General features: G+C 41.3%; 1 protein-coding gene across 1 annotated transcript in view; it reads right to left on the reverse strand.

Annotated features, from left to right (window-relative positions):
* Positions 1-562: 562 nt before the first annotated feature.
* The window catches only part of ADORA3 (adenosine A3 receptor), a 32,384-nt gene continuing 8,243 nt past the window's right edge, over positions 563-24,703 (reverse strand). The window contains exons 2-3 of the mRNA XM_044432029.1: positions 2,570-2,831; positions 563-1,160 (exon numbers count right to left, since the gene is read on the reverse strand). Coding sequence (XP_044287964.1) covers positions 563-1,160; positions 2,570-2,831 — 860 coding nt within the window. The remainder of the gene's footprint in view (positions 1,161-2,569; positions 2,832-24,703) is intronic.

Raw genomic sequence — 24,703 nt, forward strand, 5'->3', positions numbered from 1 at the left:
GTCTTAGACTATATATCTCCCAAGAAAGAACAAAATGAGAAAAACAAGACATGGATTAAACCCTGCTCAAGTAATTAGCACCAAGCTGTGATGTCACAAACTGTTACTTCTTTTCAGGATCCAGATCTCGGTTGACCCTTTCATTCTTTATTACCATAGCTTCAAAGTTGTTTTACATTGTAATGCAAGTTAAAAGACCAGAATCTTGTTCCAAGAAATGTACAGTATAACTTTCAACATTGGGGAGTAACAAATGAAGGAGGAAGAATAAGAGAGGTGAGAATAGTAACTGTAGATCACATTCTGGGCAGAGCTTGAAAGTGCAATGTCTTTATTCTGGTCCTGATGTATCACTGTCGCTGTGACGTACCAGGCAGGTACTCAAGCTCAGCAGCAAAGCATGTGCTCTGTCTTAAAGGTCCCGGATTCAGTTCTGGAACTTCTTGTAAATACAGGTTTGCAGGATTGGAGGGTTGGGAAAGGCCTCTAATGCCTTGATGCGCCAGTGAAAACCAACAGTATTAAGCTAAGTAGAAGAACAGTGTGATTCTGTAGAAGGCAGCTATAGTATTTCAGATGAACTGTTTATAGTAGATGGATTATGTATCGGATTGCTACACAGAATATAGGTTCTTAAAATCTGGTTGCAGGCTTCTCGGAACTTCTTTATTCTGAAAGCGTAGATGATGGGGTTCATGACTGAATTGGAGTGTGAAAGAAGGATGCCTGTGTATATGACAGGTTTTGGGATATTTTTAGAATAGAAATGTATGATGCAGTTGATAATACACATTGGGAGCCAACAGACAGCAAATAAGAAGAGGACCAGGACCAAAGACTTAGCAGTCTTTAACTCATGTCTATAAAATACTCTTTGCCTTGTAACGTTCACTGAACAGTGTTTCAGCTTTGTGCGGATGATGCAGAAAATCTTTGCATAAAGGACACACATGAGAATCAGTGGGAAAAGGGTGCCAGCAAAGAAACTCAAGTATATCATGTATTCCATTTTCATAACTTTTATAAACTTGCATGTCACATTTTTGTTGCTGCTTTCTGCTGCGAAACCGAACATGGGAACAAATCCCATCAGTAGTGACAGGAGCCAGATGGCTGCCAGAATCACCCAGATTCTTTTCTCAGTAGTTATGGTTTTGTACCTGTTTCAGGGAAGAAAATGATGTGATAGTCTTTAAAACAGATAGATCTTAAATAACAGTGAATGGCTCAGTGAGATCTTGGAATATTGCCATCAATAACAGAAACATTGAATCATTACTTGGTGATTAAAAACAATAGGGACAGCTCACCCTGAAGTTATAATTTAGGCAAAGCCTATAAAATGATAAATACATGGATTTGGATGTTGGTTTATTGAAATTTAAGCATAATTTTTCCATAGTGGCAATATGTTTTATACTCATACAGAAATGAATATATTTATTACTTACTATGGATCAATTTAAATCTTATTCAAAATTGCAGTGTTGTAGTTCATTTTATTTCTCTTCTAAAGTATCTAATGGTGTTTTCATTTTTTGTACAGTGACATACATAAAAACGTAACAAGTATTACATTTCTATACCTCTCTGTATATTTAAAAGTGTGAAATGGGTCTTGCTGTGTTAGGGATCCCAGTCAAGAGCAGTTTTAGTGAAAAGCAAGTAATGCTCTTACATTAAGCTCTCCACTTTAGAGGTGTTTTTTCCCTTGAGAAAGGATTTGATTATTGGGAAGGCTCTTCCCAATAGATCTATTTAGACATGATTTCAGTGCATGCAATAATTACTTGGAAGCATTCTACATTCTTGGCCAACTCTTTTTTTCATGATCACTAGCTATTTAAACAACATTATTCTGAATTTACTAGTAACTGAAAACCCCTTTTTCCCTCTTTCTCCATTACCTCTCATTATTTCTACCTTCCTCCTCACTGCCAGAATTTTTTCTGTCCCTGCCCCATAGATGCTAGTGTATTACTCAACATATTACTTATAGTGTGACTGTTTTAATTGTCAGTTTAAGATAATTCTAACACTGTTAGCTGGTGCTTGGAAGATGAACCTAAGCTTGGTTGTTTGAATGTATGTCTTTAATTCTTTCAGTAAAATAATCCTTAGCTGAACTGTATTTAATTTCTGGCTATCCATATCCCTTACGGTGACCAGGTTTAACGTGTGAGCTTTAAAAAGATTTCTCCAAGTGTCTGAAAATGCACTTGCAGCTATGCTTGATGGTAAAAACAGCACACATTCCAGTCATTTTAAAGAAATTTTCTGAAGTATGCAACTATAAATGTTTACTTGCTGCTAGGTTTGCACAACTGTTTAATACCCAAAGGTACTCCTGAGACTTCGTACAAGGAATTAAACGAATGACCATAGGTTTATGATTGTTTTCTTTCCCCTGTCCTTATAAAATGACTTTATTTTCAACAATGATAGCCCTGGGGAGATTCTTATTTAAATCTATGCTGAAGAATATAAATTAGTACTCTGCACAAGATAACCATTTAAATATTGGCATCCAAACCACCATTGAAAAATAAGCTAATCAGGTATAACTCACCGGACAAGCAGCCTCACTTTCAAATATCTGTCGATTGCTATGGCAAGCAAGGACAGGATGGAGGCTTGAGTAAAAGCCACAAGCAGGCAACACATGAAGAGGCAGGCTTCGTATATCATACTGATTTCTAGGCTCACTACAATAGCCGCTGGCATGGCAATTCCAACAGTGATATCAGCTACTGCCAATGAGACAATGAAGTAGTAGATGGTCTTCTGAAACGCTGGGGTAAACTTCACCACCCAGATCACCAGGATATTGCCTAGGATGGCAAACACTGCAATCACAGTCTCGAAGGCAATATAAATGATAATCCCAGGTTCTGGCATCTTGGGAACCCAGACCCAGCCCTCAAGCTGAGGAAAGTGTAAATAGCTTGAAATTGGTGACTTTCCTGAAGCAAAAACCAAAAAAGCTTTGACTAGAGTTTAAGTATCTTGACATTAATGAGGGAAGATCACGTGTATCTCATGATGCCTTCGTCATCATAAATTGCTCAAATGCCATTGCCACACCTTCCTGTAGATAAGCACTCCAGATACTTAAGTATGAAAATTCTTAAGAACAAAGAGCAAGTCAGTGGTTTCAAGCAATGTTGTTTGTGGTATTTAACCACAAATGAAAAAGCCAGATATTTCTAAATGCAGATACCGTATTTTTCGCTCTATAAGACGCACCTAGTTTTTAGAGGAGGGATCCATGGAAAGCTTCTTGATAATCAAAGGCACATTCCCCATCACTTCCCCATGGGCTTCATTAAAAGACGGGTTGCCATTTGAAAACACACACTGACCTGTGATTAACAGCTCTCACCTGCGCCGGAGGAGGGGGGCGGAGCAGGGCTTGCCGAGTGTGTTCCGGCCAGGTGTGGTGCAGCCAGGCCGGCAGTGTGCCGGTGGTGGTCTTCCAGGCGGCGCAGCCGCAGCGGTAGGTCTTCCCAGGCGGTGGGGGTGAGCAGTCTGTCTCTCCGTGCGGCCGACGGGTTAAAGCCCACAGCTGCTCTTCCTCCGCACCGCTCCCCCTGAGCGGCACAGCTCTCACCTGCACCGGGGGGGGGGGGGGGGGGGAGAAGCACACGCTGAGTGCATGCCAGCCGGGTGGTGCAGGCGGGCCGGCAGCGTCCCAGGCATCGGGCACACACACATTCGCTCTATAAGACGCACAGACATTTCCCCTTACTTTTGAGGGGGAAAAAAGTGCGTCTTACAGAGCGAAAAATACGGTATTTACAGAGGGAAGCTTGACATGTCACAGTGCATAGAGATCTATACAGTGTGGTCTCTAAGACACCCAGTCCTGCTGCATCTTATCATTCTTGATTTTCTTTGGACTCTATCTTTCTTAAGTTGCTTCTGATGCTCATTGTGAGCTAAATGTATTTACATTTCGGTTAAAACTGCCTGATGTTGGGATAAGAGTATCTGTGGTGAAAGGGAGTGTTGAAGGAATATATCTGGCCTTGAAACCACAAAGGAGAAAGTGCTTCAAATCTCTCCTCAACAGATGCAGGAACATAAGCCACTCCCAATTGCAAGGGTATGGTGAAAATCAGGCTTTCCCCCTTGATATTTTAGACCATATGTGCACTGAGAAGTAAACAGCAGTGTGTACAGTTTGCTGTCAAAGAACGGCTGAGGATGTGAAGTATTCATTGTCCCTCCTCAGCACCACCACTTTTGGGGCCAGTGCAAGAGCAGGTTGCAGTGATGAGGAGTAGGAGAAATTTGAGGGGGTTCTTGTCGGGGGGTCCTGCTGTTGCGTGAGGCCTTAGCAGATGATAAGTAAACATGCTTGATACTGGCTATGCTTTAGGGGCTGTGGCTCAGTGGTCAAGTGTGCAGAAGGCCTTAGATTGGATCCCTGGTATTTCTGGGTATGTCTAGGAAGGGATTCTTGTCTGAAACCAAGAGACTTGCTTCCAGTCAGTGCCAACAGTAATTGGCTAGATAAAGCAAGGCTAAATTTAACTTGAAATTACAGTGTAAGTGTGTAGAGCTTCCCCACAAATATTTGCTTCTCTGTTTGAAGATGTGTTCCACTTCCTTGCAGGTCTGTTTTCACAATTTCCTCACTTGCTTAATTTTGATGTATCTCAGAACATTCTTAGGAAAAACAGGCTATTGCTGAAAATATCTCAGGAATCACAGATTCACAGAACAGCTGGGTGAGAAGGGGCCAGGAAGTCCATCAAGTCCAACTCCCTGCTAGTGCAGGATGCTGATTACACCATCCTGATCAGATAACTGTCCAATTGCTTCTTGAATGCATCTAGTGTGGAAGAGCACACAACCGCTCTTGGCAGCTGGTTCCACAGTCGTACTGCTCTCACAGTCAAGAAATTCTTCTTTGTATCTAACCTGCACCTCATGTACTGTAGCTTAAGTTCATTATTCTATGTTCTACAATCTGGAGTGCATGAGAATAGGTCTTTCCCTTCTTTGTGACAGTCTTTGAGGTACTTTTTTGTGGCTGCATCACCCTGCTGGCTCATATACTTAGCTTGTTGCCCTACAGGAACTCCAAGGTCTTTTTCAGTGCTGTTGAATCCAGTATTCCCCTTCTTGTACCAATGCAGCTGGTTTTGTTTTGTTTTGTTTTGTTTTGTTGCCTAGGTGGAGAACTTGGTATTTCTCTCCACTGAATTTCATTTTGTTTTCTGTCCAGCATTCAAGACTGTCTAGATCTCTCTGGATATCTTTCCTTTCCTTTCCTTTCCTTTCCTTTCCTTTCCTTTCCTTTCCTTTCCTTGGTCTTCCAGGGTGTAAGCTATTCCACCTAGTGTATTATCATCTGTAAATTCAATTATCTTGCCCTGGATTTCCTTATCAAGATTGTTAATAAAGATGTTGAAGAATACTGGTCCCAGGACTGAACCCTGCAGTACCCCACTGGTGATTTCTCTCTAGGTTGAAAAACTACACTTAATGGTCACTCTCTGTGACCTATTTTGAAGCCTGTTGTGAATCCACCTAGTAGTAGTTCTTTCAAGCACACATTTTGCTATTTTATTTATTAGGATATCTGTGACCCTGTGTTGAAGGCTTGCAAAAGTCTAGGTAAATAATGTCGACTGCATTTCCTCTGTCCCTTTGGGTGGTAACCCAGTCAAAGAAGGAGATTAGGTTGGTTTGGCATGACTGATTCTTAAGAAATCCATGTTGGCTTGTGCTTATCACTACAAGTTGTATACAGACTGCTTTTTTAATGATTTGCTCCAGTACTTTCCCAGAGATTGAAGTTAGACTAACTGGTCTATAGTTCCTGGTTCATCTTTCTTCCCTTTCTTGTTGATGGGGACCACATCAGTATTCCTCCAGTCAACTGGCACTTCCCCTGTTCTCCAAGAATTCTCAAATATTGTTAATACTGGCTCAGAGTATTCTTGTGCCGGTTATTTTAATACTCTAGGATGGAGGCTGTCAGGTCCTGGAGATCTGAATGCATCTTGACCATTTGTTTGTTGGTCTTAGGCTGCTATCCTTCCCTTTCATTTTGCATCACCTCTTCTGTAGGTAGGTCATATTTTCTTTTGTGCAAGAAGATTGATTTGAAGTAGGAGATGGAATCCCTGCCTTTTCCTTGTCTTCTATTATTTTTTGCCATCCTTGACAATTTGTTGTATGCCTCTCTTTTGTTTGTTTTTTATTTTGTGCATAGCTGTAGAAGACTTTCTTATTATTTTTAGCATGCCTCACTAGTTTCAGTTCCGAACTTCCTTTCACCTTCCTGTCTCTTGTCCTTGCAAGTTTTTTTGTCTGTTTATACTCTTCTTTTTAGGCTTGACCACCTTTCCACTTCCTGTACATTTTCTCCTTAGCTCTTAAGTTGTATCGCAACTTTTTTTATGGAGCCATGAGGGGGTTTTGCTGTTGTTGTTGTATTGGTAGTTTTCTATTATTTTTCTTCGTTGTTATTAGTTGTGCTTTAAGATTTTTTTTAACATTTCCCATCCCTCCTGGACTCCTCTCTCCTTTAGGGTGAGTTGCCGGGGGACTTTGCTTATCATTGACTTGAATTTCTTAAAATTGGCCCTTTTGAAGTCCAGGATACATGTTTGGCTGCAGCAGACATTTGCCATCCTCTTAAAAGAGAACTCAAGAATGCTGTGGTCACTTTCACCCAGGGAACCCATGGTTGTTACTCTATCTACCAGATCATCTTTGCTGGTTAGTATTAATTCTAATGCACCTGTTACCCTTGTCTTTTCCTCCACTATCTGCTGGAGGATATTATCAGCCCCACATGGGAGGAATCTCTTGGAGGGGCCATGTATAACTGAATGTGCCTCCTAGAAAATAACAGAGAAGTTGAAACTGCCCATGATGACCATATCATGTCTTTTAGTCACACTGGCTAATTGTTTTTCAAAGATAATGTCTTTGTCTTCTCTTTGATTTGGTGGATGGTAGTAGACACCAATTTCTATGTTGCTGTTATTTTTGTTATCCTCTTAGATTGACCCAATGGCCACTTGGCTCCTCCTCCTGTAATTCACTGCAGATATAAGTATTCCTGGTGTATAGTATGACTCCCCAAGCCTTTTATTCCTTCTATTTTATTTGAAGAGGTTGGACCCATCTATTTTTGAAGTCCAACTGTGCGAATCACCCCCACCACATTTCAGTAATCACCACAAGATTGTAGTTGCCTTCATGTACCTGGAGTTCAAGTTCCTCTTCTGATGCTAATCTAGCTTTCTTTAAGATATGTTCTGCATACAGATAGAAGAGATAGGGAGGTAAAATTCAACCTTGGCTAACACCTGCATCTATTGGAAGCTGTTCTGTTTCTCTACTTTCTGTCCTAAAAGTATCTCTTGTCCGCAATACAGGTCACACAGCAGGGCAATCAAGTGCGGAGGCATCCTCATTTCTTTCTGAACCTTCCCGAGGCTCATGCGAATGGGACGGCATACAAAAACTCCAAACAAACAAACAAACAAACAAACAAACCACCATCAAAGTCTTTGCTGTAGTTAGTTAAGCAAGAACTGATCTTCTTCTGAACATCCTTGGTGCGCTCCAGTAGCCAATGTATGTTTACAATGTGAGCTTACATGGTTCTTCCTTTCAGAATCCAGCTTTAATGTCAGGTGCTTCTTGCTCCATCTAGACTAATATCCTGTGTTGCAACACCTTAAGTATCACTTTGCTTAAATGGGAAATTAGTGTGCTTGTCCTATAACTGCTGCACACCTTCACATCTCCTTTCTTGGGGATTGGAATGATATTGAATATTTCTAGTCTATGGGCCACCATTTTGTTTTCCATATGTATTGACATATTATTATTAGGATTTGGACCGATTCAGTTTCCACAGCCTGAAATAGTTCTATTGATACCTATAATGCTGCAGGTTCTTTCTCAAAGGATTCCTTTTTGAAGGAGTCTGTCATCCTTTCACCTATTCTGTATAGTCTGCTGGAGAGAGAAAAGGTGGGGAGGGACTTGTCCACAATACCTACTTCCAATTAGGTAGTCTATTAGATTTTTATATGGGCCATCTGGTGATGTCCATGTGTACAGTCATCTGGTTGCCTGAAGCATCTATTCTCGATAAACTGATGGCTGGCTTCAAAGAATTCTTTGAGTTGTTTTCCTGCTTTGTTTCCTGCCTAGGGGAATTTGGGGATTTCTGACCCAAATTCTCCCACAAAATTCTGCTTTGTTTCTCTCTTTTTGTTAGGTATACGCCTACAAGCATTGCTTGCATTAAAATTACATAATTCTATCCACTAATCAGTGTGGGAGGGGAAAGGTCAATGCCATAGGTAAAATTAATTAATTCTTTCAATTTTTATTACAAACAATAGACCATACAACTTACGGACTTAATACAAACATAAATAGTATTACTTGTCTATGGAAAAACAATTGATCATACAAAGTCTAATAGTGATAGCCATATTCCAAAATTTTACCACTTCCCCATTAATTAACTTATCCAAGCTAACTTTCATTAAGGAATGAAATGGTTAAAAAGTCAATGGATTGACCAGGAAAAGCCTGTATAATAGAATTTAAAAGGTCATTTCTGGAAGAACCGACATGGCAATGAAACATGCTGTGTATGGATTCTGTCTCAGTATTATTACTTGGACATCTTTTAAATAATAGAATAATACTGTTGCATCTACCATCCAAACGTTTAGAGAGAAGTGCACTTAATCTAGCAAGCAATAAAGGTCTCCTTTATTTAGGGACCATCAGCTAGTGTAGATAAAGCATTTTCTTTGCTAAATGTTACTGGTAAACCTATAGACTGAGGCAAACAAGGTCTACAGGCAACACCACAGGGCTCCTGTAAAGTTAGGGCCAACAGCCACTTTTACAATTGATTTTGCACTAGCAAAATCCCTGAATAATAACAAGTTCAGAGAGAACCCCACTGAAGTAATTTTGGTCATCATTGCCTTTGGCCAGAGGGATTCAAAGGAATCAATCCGAGTCTGAGAGAACAGGGAGTTTATAGGAGTTGAGGTCTGCAGCAAACCAAACATGGATAACATGAATCCAAACTAAACAGCTTACTGAATCTAATCCTGTTTCTAGCTTTAAACAGCTCCCGAAACACACATAGGTGTGGCAAATAACACCCTGAGAAAAGATGGAATGCCTTCAAGGGAGCAACATAGAAGTTGAACTGGTGCCCCATGTAATATCTGTGAGATAACATTGGCCTTAAAAACTTGGACACATTTGTTGGGAAACATTTCCATAGGTGGAGGAAGGGAGAAAGCACTCTCAAGACAGTTTGATGAAATCATATACCCAGGTATTTATAGGTGCCTACATGCTCTACTGTAGAGCCCCTCATGGAGCAGAGAAAGCTGGCCTTCGATTTAGGGGAAAAATCTTGCATTTTGTGTAGTTGTGAAATAATTTTCTACACAGTAGTCAGTAAAGCCACATAGCAGTCCCTTAAAACCCAGCCTAGTGTGGGAGATCAGAAATGTATCATCTGCATACAGAAGAATAAAGACTTGAATAAATCCAATCTTAGGTGGATGGGATGGAAGTGGTTCAAGCATGTGATGGAAGTCTGCCAAATACAAATTAGGAGCAAGCACTCTGCCTTGTCTTACTCCACAGGACATGATGATCTTTTTGATGAACTAACCCTGTGTACTACAATGTGCCTGGGCAACAGTATTATAGTATAGGGACTGAATCAAAAGTAAAAATATTTTATTAGGGGAAAGGAATTCAAGTTTTTTTCCCCCACAAGCATGAGTAAGATATGGTGTCGAATACAGACTTTAAATCTTTAAGAGCTGCAAGAAGTTGACCACCTTTGCAGGTGGAATAACAATAAACCAGGTGTTCGAAGAACAGTGGTTTAAGGCAGAACATCCAGGTTTAAAACCAATCTGCTCTGTACCCAATATATCATGCTTGTTGATCCATGCCTTTAGTTTGAGACCCAAATACCTGCCAAAGATCTTCCCTACTTTTGATAGCAGACTAATAGGCCAATAGTTGGATAGATCAGTTTTAGTGCTACTTTTTACATTTGTAAATTGGAATTAAAGAGGCCTTCAATCAGGCAGTAGGAATAATGCTTGACTGGGTGATCAAAGAAAATAAGGAAGCCAGTACTGAAGACCAGCAACTGATGTTACTTTGAAGCATTTCCGAAGGCATGCCATCAGAGCCAGGGGTCTCTCCTGGCTTTTACTGGAGAATTAGATCAGCTGACAGGGTCAACTGGTGGCCACTTAGAGGCATCAAGTGGTAAACAGGGGGCAGTGTTTAAAGGACCTGTATTGTTAAAATCAACATAGAAATGGTTTCCCAAATACTGGTAGGGATATGGCATTCAGAACGTCTGCTGTTGTTACTTAAGGCTCCTGGAATTGCCAAAATAATTTGTTGCTGTGAGTTATGGATGCAGATATCAGAATTTGCCATGATTCATGAAAAGCTTCATTTGCTTTGAAATATAAGAGTATCTTAAATTATTTTCTGAGCTCAGAAGATGAATGTGAGAGCTGAGGCTCATTATGTTCATGGTATAATCTTTAGGCAAATTGAAAATTGTTCTGAATTACAGCATATTCCTGGCTGGACATTTATTCCTGATGAACCTTGGTCATGTTGTCACACTAGCAGGGGTTTGAACTGTAGGATGGCATAACTTTCCAAAGACTGAAATACCCTGACGAGGGAAAGTAGTTACAGAAATTTACTCTAAAACATTTCCTAAGCAAGAATAACTGACTTATTAAAAACCTGGCCTCTTTCATGACATCATTTTATCTTCTCAGGGTTTGTTATAAACAGTGAACCAGAAAGTTAACAAGGTTGTGTCTTCAACTTTGAAGGGGCGGAACTGTCCAGAAATAGTTCCAGGGGGAGATGATTATTATCAGTACTAGCCGCAACTCCAAAATTATTGCCCCGTATTTTAAACTGGGGATGAGCAAGAGTCAACTACTCTTGCTCTTTTGGAAGATATGTATGTGAATTCACTCCAGGAATCCTCAACAATTGTAGCAATTTAAAATAAATTGCTTCTAGATGGAAAGTGGGGTAAGCAAACTCCAGCAAAATTGACAAGTCTCTCTTTGGAACAGCACAGGGCATCTCTAAGGTTTTCCCTGCTCAAAGAAAAGTAAGCACCATCATTGGATGGGTCTACCAGGGAGGTTTCAGTTCTTGCATTAAAGTCTTCTGCAATTAAGGGATAGACTGAAGGGAATTTTGCCAAATGCTCGAAATGGAAGCTTTCAGCATTAAGCTAATTAGTCAAAACAGCTTCTCTACATAGACAAAAGAAGACTGAGCTCTCTGCTTCAACCAAGGCTGTAGTTCAAGGTAAAAGACCTTGTGCCTTTCCTCCCACTTCACCCGAAAAGTCAAAAGGTTACCTGATCATTCGCCCTCTCTCTCTGTTCCACAATGACCAAAGAAGCATGTGCTTCTCTTGCTTCCTCTTTAATCTAACCAGCAAACAATGAAACAAGATTTCCTGCATGAAAATACCAACATATCTTCTTCATGCAAGTCAAATATAGATTGTAAGTAAATAAATCTTTTAAAACATTTGTTAAAAAGCCTCTCAGTGTGAATTCCAATAGATCCAGTATGGATTCTAATGAAGAGGCAAGCAACAATCTGGCTTCTCGGCTTTGAAAATTCAACCTTGAGTGACACTTCTGAATGTTTAATAACAGCCATATGGAAATGCTAGCCTTATCTTGCTTGTGAAGAACCTACTGGTAATGTTTATATGATTCCTTTCATTGTTTTCATTTTCCATTATTGACCCAAAAGCACAGATCACTCAGAACAGATCTCTGAGCATGCACAGAGCAGTTTGTTGAACCCAGTCTAGTATTCACCTTCAAAAACTCTCCTTCTGAACATGCCCAGGCCACATCCCTTTGAGGAGGGGCTTTCTGAAGGAGAGCATGGCTCCTCTCTGCACACTGATTGCCTAATTGCTGACAATGTGCTGATTGCCATGGAGTCAAGAGCCATGGCTGCCTGGTCTGTATCATTCTCAGAGTCTCCTGCCACTGGCTGTACATCTTGGTTATTCCCAGGAACTACCTGCTCCCCTGGAGAGATTAGCCTTAAGATACCTCCCTCATCTTGGTGTCTCAGCATGGCCCACACTCCTCAACTCCCCTTTTAACTGCTTCAAATCCCATTTCTGATTCTCCTGAAACCCAGCCAGCAGTCCTTGAGAATGAGGGCCCAAAGATGCCATCCTTCTCCCAGCATCTGGATTACTACACAAGTGCTATTTTTTATAAAGAATGCTGGAGAATAGTTCTGCTGTTCTGTTTGAAGGAAAGCTCTGGTGTTGGGAAGAGTGATCTTTAAATCAGTGAGCAGATTGGAAGAATTGCTTCAATACTAGCTTTGGTCTATTAGACTTTCAAACTGTGAGGGCAGCACAACCTCGAGACGAAGATGACTGAGAGTAGCAAGTCTGTGGTCACCATATGCATGGCCATGCATTGGTTTTCCTGGCTCTGGCTAGTATCACCACTGGAGTCTTTGTTATCCCCCTGGCTTTTGCAATACATTTGGGGACTGTGCTTCCACTTCTGAGCTTGCCTCTTCATGCTGTATGTTGATGGATGCATGACAAAAGATCATCATATCCTTGTTAGCCGTAGCAATTGACCAGTATCTGATGGTGACTGTCATTAAGTTATGCCTTGTTGTTTAATTTAATTTAATTTAATTTTTTTAATTTATTTTTCGATTTATATCCTGCCTTTTTCCTACAAAGGGCTCAAGGCAGCTTACATCATTTTCCTCCTCCATCTTATCCCCACAACAACAACCCTGTGAGGTAGGTTGAGCTGAGAGCCTGTGACAGGCCCAAAGTCACCCAGTTGGCTCCATGGCTGAGCGGGGACTAGAACCCAAATCGCCTCAGTCCCAGTCCCATGCTCTTAACCACTACGCCACACTGGCTGTTGCCTATGTTTCTTTTAATCACCCATTACATTCCTAAATAGGACCATGGCTCATTTAATGCTCTCTCTGAACTTTCTCCCAATGCACAAACATATGAAAGGAAACTTCTACAACTATTCTGACAGCAGTACTAGCTTTGAGCCCCATTTGTTCAGACTGGCTGGTTGTTGGTCATTTCTCAAAATTGCTAGGTTATTATTTCTCTCTACTCACTTCCAATCAGTTGGCCTAGATGAATTGCCATGAAGGAGCTACTGCCTCACAATTTAAAATGAGTAATTAATGAGTATAGCAACCTATATGTTTTTCGTTTTTTGTTTGCATGTAATACCTTCTATGTATCTATTTCTCCTACTCCCTCCAATAATCCTTTTATACTTGTGTTAATAATTCATACTGCTACAATGTTGAGATACACATACCATTCACACACCACTCTCCTGCATGTCATACAATACAATACAATAAATGTTATTTAATTTTGCAATATTATGTTGATTGCAGTTTGATAGCTTAATTATTATTTATCGTATTATTATGCAGTCACCACTTCCTCAAGCAGCGATAAGTTTCAGAGACAGTTTAACTAAATTTAATTTCCTTTAAAGCAGTGGAGACCTAAGGCCTCCTTGTAACATTTGTTTTATTCACATACTCAGTATAGTTATTACTTATTTGCACTGCCTATTCAGCTGCCACTGAATAAGCTGCCATTCAGCTATCACATGTCTGACATATATTTTATGCATACAAATCCCTCCAAAGGTGAGCTTTTGGGGTCCAAAAAATGTGCTTGATTCTAGCCAGTTCATGGCATGCAATGGTGCCACAAGAAAGGACCTATCTATAAAATATCAAACAGAATGTGGTATGTTTAAGATTTTCAAATAGGTACAAGGTGTAATTGTCACAAAGAGAAGATTTTGGATGGCTCTCAGCTTCTGCTGGTTCATGTTTCTGTTGATATACCATGTTTGGTGCCCATGGAACCTAAGAAGCCCTCAAAGTTCCAGCTACTTGTAATGTTATTACTGGATGTGATGAGTATGAATTACATTATGTACTCCAGTTTCTTTTCTTGAATCCTTGTCCCTTTGCTAATAATGTGTGTTCTCTCTACAAAGGTCTTCTATATCAGGGGTCCCCAACCCCCAGACCACTAACTAGTACCAGTCTGTGGCCTGTTAGAAACTGAGCCACACAGCAGGAGGTGAGCAGGGAGCGAGCGAGCAAAGCTTCATCTGTATTTGCAGCTGCTCCCCAGCACTAGCATCACTGCTGGGGAGTGGCTGGAAATACAAATTATTGTTGGATCTTTTTGGGTCTAGGACCGCGAAAGGAGGAGGGAAAGGTGGCGGCGGCAGCAACAGAGCCAGGCAGCAAGTGGGGCAAAGAAGCTGGGGAAGGTGTATGTGAGGGACAAGGGAACCGGGAAGCAGGAAAGAGCCGAACTTCAGGGCTGCAGGCCATGGGAAGGCTCTCACTGATTCTGCATATGGTGAGTTGTATAATTATTTCATTATAATTTATAGTGTAATAATAATAGAAATAAAGTGTACAATAAATGTAATGTGCTTGAATCATCCCAAAACTATCCCCTCCCCTGATCCATGGAAAAATTGTCTTCTATGAAACTGGTCCCTGGTGCCAAAAAGGTTGGGGATCGCTGCTCTATGTCATCCAAACAAAGCTGAAACAAAATGTAACAGCTGTGAAAGGAACAGTTTATGGCAGGGAGTTCAAGATGGTCAAACTCTTGGCCTTTGTCCTCCTCTTGGTCATTGTGTGCTGGTTGCCTCTGATCAGTACCAACTCCACCTGACTTTTTTGTCCAACAGAACTTACTTTTCTGTGACATTCCCTGGCAAAGGTAAAATGTGACCATTCTGCTCTCTTGTGCCAATTCATCCTTGAATCCTATTGTGCACTCCTTTAGAATCAAAGAGTTCAGAAAAATGCATAACCTGACTTTGAAAAACTGTATCTTCTGTCTGAAACAAGAACATGAAATGCCTGGAGCTAGGAAACACATCATCAAATCAGATAACAGAAGATAATCTTTGAAATGACAGCGTTGCTGTATGTCACTCAATTTCAACAGAGGTTCCTGATTTCTTTAGTTTCACAGTATGAATACATAACAAGCAGAAATGACATAATCCCATGCTCTCCAACAAGTGGGTTATGAGTATGACCGTGTTAAGGTAGCAATGGGCTTGGATCTACTGGATTGCACTCCAACCTTTGTTTTCCCACTGGCTTGTTTGGGAAAAGCTAAGTGATTAAAAGTCGTGGAAAGTAAGTATAATGCACGCCAGTATGGTTTTGTTTATCTATTTTAAACTGCACTGTATTTTATGCTTGTAGCATTCAGAGAGAGATAAAGTGCTTTATGTTCATTTTTGCAATCTACCAATAGAACATCTGTTATTAGGAAGATTAAAAATACTGAAAGAAATAGTGGTGCTTTGAAAAAACTCTCCCCAGAGTAAGACCTCTATATCAACTGTCACAAATACCTCATTCCTAGTTAAGATGCTTGAAAGAGTAGTGGCATCTCAGCGGTAGCTGCTCTGGTATGAAATTGATTATCTACATATATTCAGGCCTGGTTTTGGTACAGAATCGGCTTTGCTTAACCTGTTACTACTTCTTGATCTCTCAGTGGCTTTTGATAGTGTTGCTCATATTATATTCCCGATCTGTGTGAGTGAATTGGGAGTTGGAGGCATTGTGGGAGTTGTTCCAGGAAATATCACTGGACAACTTAGCCTCAGCGCCTTGGCAGTTGAATTGTAGGGAGCTACAAATCATGTCTCCAATATAATTAAATATCTATAGGATGTTGCTGGGAAAGATTACATGCCAGGGTGTTGATAACATGCAGCTCTATTTCCCTGTGACATCTGAAACAGGAGGAGTCACATGATGCCTGGAGCAGTTGCAATTTGGACAATAAATGGAAGCTGAAACCTGATAAGGCAGAGACCCTGTGGGTGGGCAGTTCTTAGGTATGGGAACTGGAAGGTTTGCTTGTTTTGGCTGGAGTTGCACAACTTGTAAAGGAGCAAGTATGCATTTTGGGGGTACTCCTGGATACACCTTCATCAGTGCATGCACAGTAGCCTCCTGATTGGACTCCTATAATGTCTTCTATGTGGAGCTTTTCCAGAAACAGCAACTAGTGTACAATGCTTAGTGGGACACTCATCTATGTACTGTCTTAAAAGAACTGCGCTGTTTGCACATTAGCAACTGAACCAGGTTGAAAGTTCTGTTGTTGACTTTGTTCTTGTTGTCATTATTCAGCTGTTCAGTCATGTCCGACTATAAGTGATTCCATGGGCCAATCTCACCCTACTTTCCAATCCCATGCCACCTCTTTCAGCTGCAGTATGCTTTGACCCACATCCTCTTTGATGGAGTCTAACCACCTTGCTCTTTGGTGACCTGGTTTTCTCTTGCAGCTGAACATTCCAAGCATTATATCTTTTTCCAATGAGCTTGAACACATAATGTGGTCAAAATACATAAGTTATCTTGCTGACCAGGGATCCATCTGGTTTAATATGCTGTAGCAGCTGCTTGTTCTTGCTGTTTAAATACAAAGCTCTAAATGATTTATGACCAGAATACCTGATAGACCACCTTCTCCTGTATAAACAGCTTAACTTTAAGATTTTCAGAGGAGGCCTTGGTTGTTCTGTTGCCCCATAATAACTTGAAGGTAGGACTTCTCAGTGGTGGCTCTCATCCTCTAGAATAACTGCCCCATGCAGTTAGGGTGGCAGAAAAGGCACCCAGGCATTCTCTAGCTTGTAAATAACTATAAATAATTATATGCTACTCCAGCTTTATGTTGTTGTTAGTCACGAAGTCATGTTCAACCCATCACAACCCCATGGGCAACATTTCTCCAGGCCTTCCTGTCCTCCACCATCCCCCAGAATCCACTTAAGCTCACACCAACTGCTTCAGTGACTCCATATAGCCACCTCATTCTCTGCCGTCCCCTTCTTCTTTTGCTATCTATTGTTCCCAGCATCAGAGTCTTCTCCAGGGAGTCCTTCCTTCTCATTAGGTGGCCAAAGTATTTGAGTTTCATCTTCAGTATCTGCCTTCTAAAGAGCAGTCAGGGTTGATCTCCTCTAGGACTGACCGGTTTGATTGCCTTGCGGTCCAAGGGACTCGCAGGAGTATTCTCCAGCACCACAATTCAAAGGCCTCAATCCTTTGGCGCTCAGCCTTCCTTATGGTCCAGCTTTCACAGCCATACATTGCAACTGAGAAAACCATAGCCTTGACTATACGCACTTTTGTTGGCAGGGTGATGTCTCTGTTTTTTAGTACGCTGTCTAGATTTACCATAGCTTTCCTCCCCAGGAGCAAACGTCTTTTAATTTCTTGGCTGCAGTCCCCATCTGCAGTGATCTTGGAGCCCAGGAAAATAAAATCTGTCACTACCTCCATTTCTTCCCCATCTATGTGCCAGGAAGTGAGAGGACTGGATGCCAAGATCTTAGTTTTCTTAATGTTGAGTTTCAAGCCAACTTTTGCACTCTCCTGCTTCACCCACATCAAGAGGCTCTTTAGTTCCTCTTCACTTTCTGCCATTAGACTGGTATCATCTGCATATCTGAGGCTGTTGATATTTCTCCCAGCAATCTTAATTCTAACTTGTGATTCATCTAGCCCCGCCTTTCTCATGATGTGCTCATGATGTGCTATTTGACTTACAAGTTAAATAGGCAGGATGACAGTATACAGTCCTGCCAAACTCCTTTCTCAATTTTGATCCAATCAGTGGTTCCATGTTCAGTTCTCACTGTTGCTTCTTGACCCACATATAGGTTTCTCAAGAGACAAATAAGATGGTCCGGTACTCCCATCTCTTTAAGAACTTGCCACAATTTGTTGTGATCCACACAATCAAAGGCTTTAGCATAGTCAATGAAGCAGAAGTACATGTTTTTCTGGAACTCCCTAGCTTTCTCCATGATCCAGCGTATGTTGACAATTTGATCTTTAGTTCCTCTGCCTCTTTGAAATCCTGCCTGTACTTCTGGTAGTTCTCGGTCCACATACTGCTGGAGCCTAACTTGTAGGATTTTGAGCATCACTTTGCTAGCAGGTGAAATGAGTGCAATGGTGCAGTAGTTTGAACATTCTTTGGCATTGCCCTTCTTTGGAATCAGAATGTAAACTGACCCTTTCCAATCCTGTGGCCACTGTTGAGTTTTCCAAATTTGCTGGCATAATGAGTGTAGCACTTTTACTGCATCATCTTTTAGGATTTTGAATAGCTCAGCTGGAATACTGTCACTTCCACTAGCTTTGCTGTTGCTCAGACTTCCTAAGTCCCATTTGACTTCACATTCCAGGATGTCTGGCTCAAGGTCAGTGACCACCCCATCCTGGTTATCAGGGACGTTAAGCTCTTTCTTGCATAGTTCTTCTGTGTAATCTTGCCACCTCTTCTTAATCTCTTCTGCCTCTGTTAGGTCCCTGCCATTTTGGTCCTTTATCATGCCCATCTTTGCATGAAATGTTCCCTTCACATCTCCAATTTTCTTGAAGAGATCTCTGTCCTCCCTATTCTATTGTTTTCTTCTATTTCTTTGCACTTCTTCATTTAAGAAGGCATTCTTATCTCTTCTACCTGTTCTCTGGAAATCTGCATTCAATTGCGTGTATCTTTCTTTTTCTCCCTTGCCTTTCGCTTCCCTTCTTTTCTCAGCTATTTGTAAAGCTTCCTCAGATAGCCATTTTGCTTTCTTGCTTTTCTTTTTCTTTGGGATGGTTTTAGTTGCTGCCTCTTGTACAATGTTGCGAACCTCCGTCCAAAGTTCTTCAGGCACTCTATCAGATCTAATTTCTGAAATCTATTTGTCACCTCTACTGTATATTCATCAGGGATATGATTTAGGTCATACCTGAGTGGTCTAGTGCTTTTCCCTACTTTCTTCAACTTAAGCCTAAATTTTGCAACCAGAAGCTCATGATCTGAGCCACAGTCAGCTCCTGGTCTAGTTTTTACTGTCTGTACAGGGCTGCTCCATCTTTGGCTGCAGAACACATAATCAATCTGATTTCTGTGTTGACAGTCTGGTGATGTCCATGTGTAGAGTCGTCTCTTGGGTTGTTGGAAAAGAGTGTTTGCTATGACCATCATATTCTCTTGACAAAATTCTACCAGCCTGTGCCCTGCTTCATTTTGTACTCCAAGGTCAAACTTGCCTGTTATTCCAGTTATCTTTTGGCTTCCTACTTTAGCATTCCAATCCCCCATGATGATAAGGACATCATTTTTTGGTGTTAATTCTAGAAGGTGTTGTAGGCCTTCATAGAACTGGTCAACTTCAGCCTCCAGCACCAGTGGTTGGGGCATAGACTTGGACTATTGTGATGTTGAATGGCTTGCCTTGGATTCGAACTGAGATCATTTTGTCATTTTGGAGATTGTATCCCAGTACTGCTTTTCCTACTCTTTTATTGACTATGAAGGCTACTCCATTTCTTCTGAGGGATTCTTGCCCACAGTAGTATACCCGATGGTCATCTGAAGTAAATTCACCCATTGCTGTCCATTTTAGTTCACTGATTCCTAAGATGTCGATGTTCAGTTTTGTCGTCTCTTGTTTGACCACATCCAGCCTGCCTTGATTCATGGATCTTACTTTCCAGGTTCCTATAGTATAGATCTTTGCAGCATCGGACTCTCCTTTCTCCACCAGATACATCAGCAACTGAGTGTTCTTTCGGCTTTGAACCAGTCACTTCATTCTTTCTGGTGCTACTAGTACTAGCCCTCTGCTCTTCCCCAGTAGCATATTGGACACCTTCTGACCTGAGGGGCTCATCTTCTGGTGTCATATCTTTTTGCCTTTTGGTACTGTCCATGGGGTTTTCATGGCAAAGATACCCTCTTGTCCTCTTTTTGTGGTCTTGGGCAAATTGTTTTTTCACCATTTAGACCAGTACTCTATTTCCAACAGTGGTCAGTCAAATGCTTCTGTGAAGTTTACAAGTAGGGCATAAAACCAGTTATATCCCCCTTTTGTTTGACTCTTGACTCAAGTTTTTGAAACTGCACTGCTTCTGAAGATGGACGTTCCATTCAGCTCTCATGGCCAACAGGAAGGGCTTCCACAGGTGAAGGATGGAGGAGTTTTGGGTGGGTGGAGCTCAGAGAAGATACAGTGGGAACGGCATGATAGAACACACAAGGTGTGTAGCACACATGATTTGTGGCCCTGGGTGGGTACCATCATGACCCATGTCTTGCTTTGGCTGTCATTTGGTGGTTTGGAATTCAACCATGAGTGGGGAGGAGGGGAAGTAAAATTGTCATGATTCTAATTTTAACATTTTAAATGTATTGTAGCCTCCTTGGTTCTTCAGCTAACTGAAATCAATCAGTCCATTGATGAACCAATAAAATTTACAGTAACATTGCAGGAACTCCCAAACTATGTTGGTGCCAACAAAAGAAAGGAGATTCTAGCAAAGAAGGGCACACAAATCACCCTTCCACTGCTACATTCCTACTTATCCACATTCATCACATTCAGAGGCTGAACTTTCTCTGGACTGGAAAACTCTCCAGTCAAACCCTGCCTACCCTGGGCTGATTTTAGAAGTCAGTGCTCCTTTGCCTTGCAAGATTGGAAGCGATTAGTCCTTCCAAGGGAGTGCCTTCTGTGCTTTTGCCCAAGGGCCTCCTTCCCTCCCACAACCCAAGAATAACATCCTTGCACCAGGGAGCTGTGAGATGTGCAGCTCCACCTTCTCTGTAGGCTCATCCCCTCCCTCCCACAAACCTAGGAAAGGAAATGGGTCGTAGTCTATATCCTGCTTAGTGTATTTCCTGAGTAATTGCAGGCAGCCAGAAACTTGTTTCTGAGTGTGACGGTGCCAACTGAAACAGTGATATATAAGGACTTGAGAGTGTGTAGGCAGGCTCAGAAGGGAGGAACTATCAGGCCTGATTCCTTTAGTTTCTGTATGGGGATGGAAATCAAAATCACCACTGCAGGACCAGGAACACAATTTGTTAATTACATGTCATACTGGAAACATAGCATTTTGCATGAAGATAATGATTGACTGATCTAAGGAATAATAATTAAAAACTATAAAGCTAAAAATCTAAAATTATGATATTGGTATGCTTAGACTTAGTTCCTAACCCCAAATATGTTTGACAACTTTCTACTTCTCTTCTTTTCCTTCCTTTCTTCCTTCTTCCTGGCAGCATAACATTTTGCTGGTAGTATTTGCATTCCCTAAGGACATTTGGCATGTGAATTAAATGTGGTTTAACCCATGCATGTTTAGACAGAAAAAAGTCCTCCTGTGGGATGTATTTATATGGTATGAACGTGCTTACCTCTTTGGTCTTTCATGAACCTCTTAAAGGTAGCAGGAGCCTTGCTAGAGAAAAAAGGTCAGGGCACTTGACATATGCTCAGACACCCCCTTTTTTCAGTCTTTCCATCACATAGTTGAAGAGCTTCTCCATACAAGGTATGTATTGCTATCCCTCACTCATTGGGTTTGCAGGGCCTTTTTACAATGATGTTGTTGTCCAGGGCCATTTTTGCAGCTTTTTTTTTTTTTTTTTTTTAGAGGGAGGAAAATCAGTCACATTCAAACTGGAACAAAAACCTTTTGTAGACTGACCATTCTGCTTTTTCACAGTGCCACCCTGAGGTTATTTAATAGAACGTACAGAAAGAAATTCAAACCTTGCATGGGAGAAAACAAGTAAAGGATTCTTTTTTTTTCTCCCACAGTGAAAATGGAAGACTCCTCAGTAAAGCAGTACATTAAACCTCTCTGTAGAAAAACCCTAAGTCTGAGGGTAGCCTGTACATTTTCATGAAAGAAACAGCCTTTATTTGAAACTCTGAAATGAGTTTTTAAAAATGGCATTTGCAGAACAACGACATTTTTACTTTTTTATTACCTATTTCATTCATTCATTCATTCACTCACATATTTCTATACCGCCTATAAGTGCCACACTGGCCTCACACAATTTTCTTTATCAGGAGGTAGATTTTTTTTATAGCAACCAAGTTTGTACAGAGTCTGCCAGGAGCCTGTAGGTTGCTTTCTGCAACCCCTTGAGTTCTATGTGTTTTGCCCATTCAGTGGTTAGACGGGGAGGACAGAGGACAGAGGCATCTGAATAACCGATTCTCACTGTGGGATGCCTGGGGCTTTGGGACACATAGGTTGACAGAAGAATGGCTATTTTAGGCTCATTACATAAGGTGTCTGCAGACACAGGCCACCCCAATGGATTAATGTGCTAACTAGAAGGTAGAATTAGAGGATTAGTACAACAATGCATGGCACAATAGCTCCGTGGTGACAAGACAGGTTTCTTAGTAGGGAGAGGGAACATATCAGTGGATCTCAGGAGCTTTGCAGACAGATTCTCCAGGCTGAGAGCCAAGTGCATTCCAGAGAGAAAGAACCAGTGCAGATCTGGAATATAGTGAAGACGGCAGTAACGAAGGTGGGGGTGGGAAATGATGCTCCAGTGATGAAAGGTGATGGTGCATCAGGCGTCAGCATATCACATCTCATGCCATTCCTGAACATGTCAAGGATTTGGAGAGGGTGCCCTTACTCCAGGCCTTCAGCACCACTGATTAGCACAATGCCTGGTGACGCTGGAGCATGTCAGCACGTGTGGCTCAAACAGCAGCACACCTGGCCATGTGGCAAGGATGGAGCTGATTTAAAAGAAACAGAAATATAAATGGAAGAGCATTTTCTTAACCTGTTATGGACATTCTCTTTAGAGTTTAATGCAATTTTCTAAGTTGTGGTGTAGTGAGAGCCAGTGTGGTGTAGTGGTTAAGAGCATGGGACTGGGACTCAGAGGATCAGGGTTCTAGTCCCTGCTCAGCCATGGAGCCAACTGGGTGACTTTGGGCCAGTCACAGGCTCTCAGCCCAACCTACCTCACAGGGTTGTTGTGGGGATAAGATGGAGGAGGAGAGATGATGTAAGCTGCCTTGAGCCCTTTGTAGGAAAAAGGCAGAATATAAATTGGAAAATAAATAAATAAATAAATAAGTTGCTTGTGCTTTTTGAGGAGTACCTTTACAATATTCCACCCCTCTGTTGTAAGTTTCCAGGCATCTGAGAGCAATTGCGTGTTATTCAGAGAGCAAATGGCAAACAGCTCTCTTGCAAGAAGCAGTCTTAGACTAGACTACCTGAGGCACCTGGCAAACTGTTGTTCACCCTGACTGGAATCGCACAACACTATAACTCATGCTAGGGAGAATTAGCATGACATGTTAAAAAATAATTAACAGTGGGCTACTATGCTACAATTCAGCATGTAAACTGCCTTTATGCAGGCAATGCCTGTGCCGAATTGTAGCAATAGCTTTGCAACCCTCTACTAAACTTTTGTGGTAGATTTTTTTTAAAGGATGTATGGGTGGAAAGCACCCTTAGTAGGAGAATCCTCAGGGCTTTTCGGGGGTGCTTATGCAGACTTGGGTAAGGATTCTTCTAAAAAAAACAACAACCTGTAAAAAAGAAGGTTTGGAGGACTGCCCCCTCTTATAAGCAGAGTTCTGGAGGTTTGTGGGGTTCTAGGAAATCCCAACTCTCTTCTCATGTTTGCAATTTAGCCTGGCTGAATAGGACTTCCACTCCTCAGGAAGTGGCAAACTTGAGGGAAACCTCAGTAGGATGGGCCTTGTGATTAAAGGCACTAAGTCTGCCTTCTTTCTAACACAGGGATTTCTCCATATTTTGAAGTGACAACCCCACTGCTTTCATTACATGAGTTGCATTTCCTTTCCTGCATTTCTACTGTATAACATAGCCCTGGGATATAGTGGAACAGTGCAAATACATGAGTGAAAAAAACCAGGTTTTTGTTTAAAAAAAATAATACTGCAGTATTCCCTCTCTTAAAATACACTTGCCAAAAGCACTGTGTGGTGCTAGTGTACCAGCCATGTTTAAAATTCTGCCCACTCTGATAAAATGCTGTTCTGAATTCTTTGCAAGAAAAATGGATACCAGATGCTAAAGCCTTTATTTCGTAAATGAGGAAAAAATTAAACACCCACATCCTGGGTAATTTTGGAAATTGAAATTTAATTTTAGAAGAATGAACAGAAATGGGGAAATTCCTCTTTTAGATCTCAGCACTGAAAATGTTTCTATTTTGGAATCAATGAGGAGAGTTAAATTTCCGTGAAGTTTTTTTTATATAAGATGGTTAGTTTTTATGTCTGATGTGAAACATGACAAACATTACCAAATTAGCCACATCACAACAGCAGCAGGTGACATGTTCCAAGATCAAACATCAGGGAAATAGACGGAAGGATGATTCAGACACTGCAGCAGTAGTATTCTCCGGAGCAGCTTTGTCATTTCAGTTTTTTGTTGGAGAGCGACTTGATTTGAGTGTGCCCCTCACCTCCCTCATGTGATATGAGAGATATAAGCTCTTGGTCAGTTGCTGCAGGACAATGAAAGGTGCTTAATAGCTCCAAAACAAATGAAAAGATCAGTCACCTGATATCAGGGCTGTCCTGGAGGAGAGCTAAGCTACAGCCTCTTCTGTTTATGACGGCGCACCGTCTGGTATTTATGCATCACACATTCATCATGGCTAGGTCACGTGCTAATGAATGCAGCATAGCAGAAAGGC

This window comes from Varanus komodoensis, unplaced genomic scaffold (genome assembly GCF_004798865.1).
Source record: "Varanus komodoensis strain SLA01 unplaced genomic scaffold, ASM479886v1 scaffold1, whole genome shotgun sequence".
Lineage (NCBI taxonomy): Eukaryota > Metazoa > Chordata > Lepidosauria > Squamata > Varanidae > Varanus > Varanus komodoensis.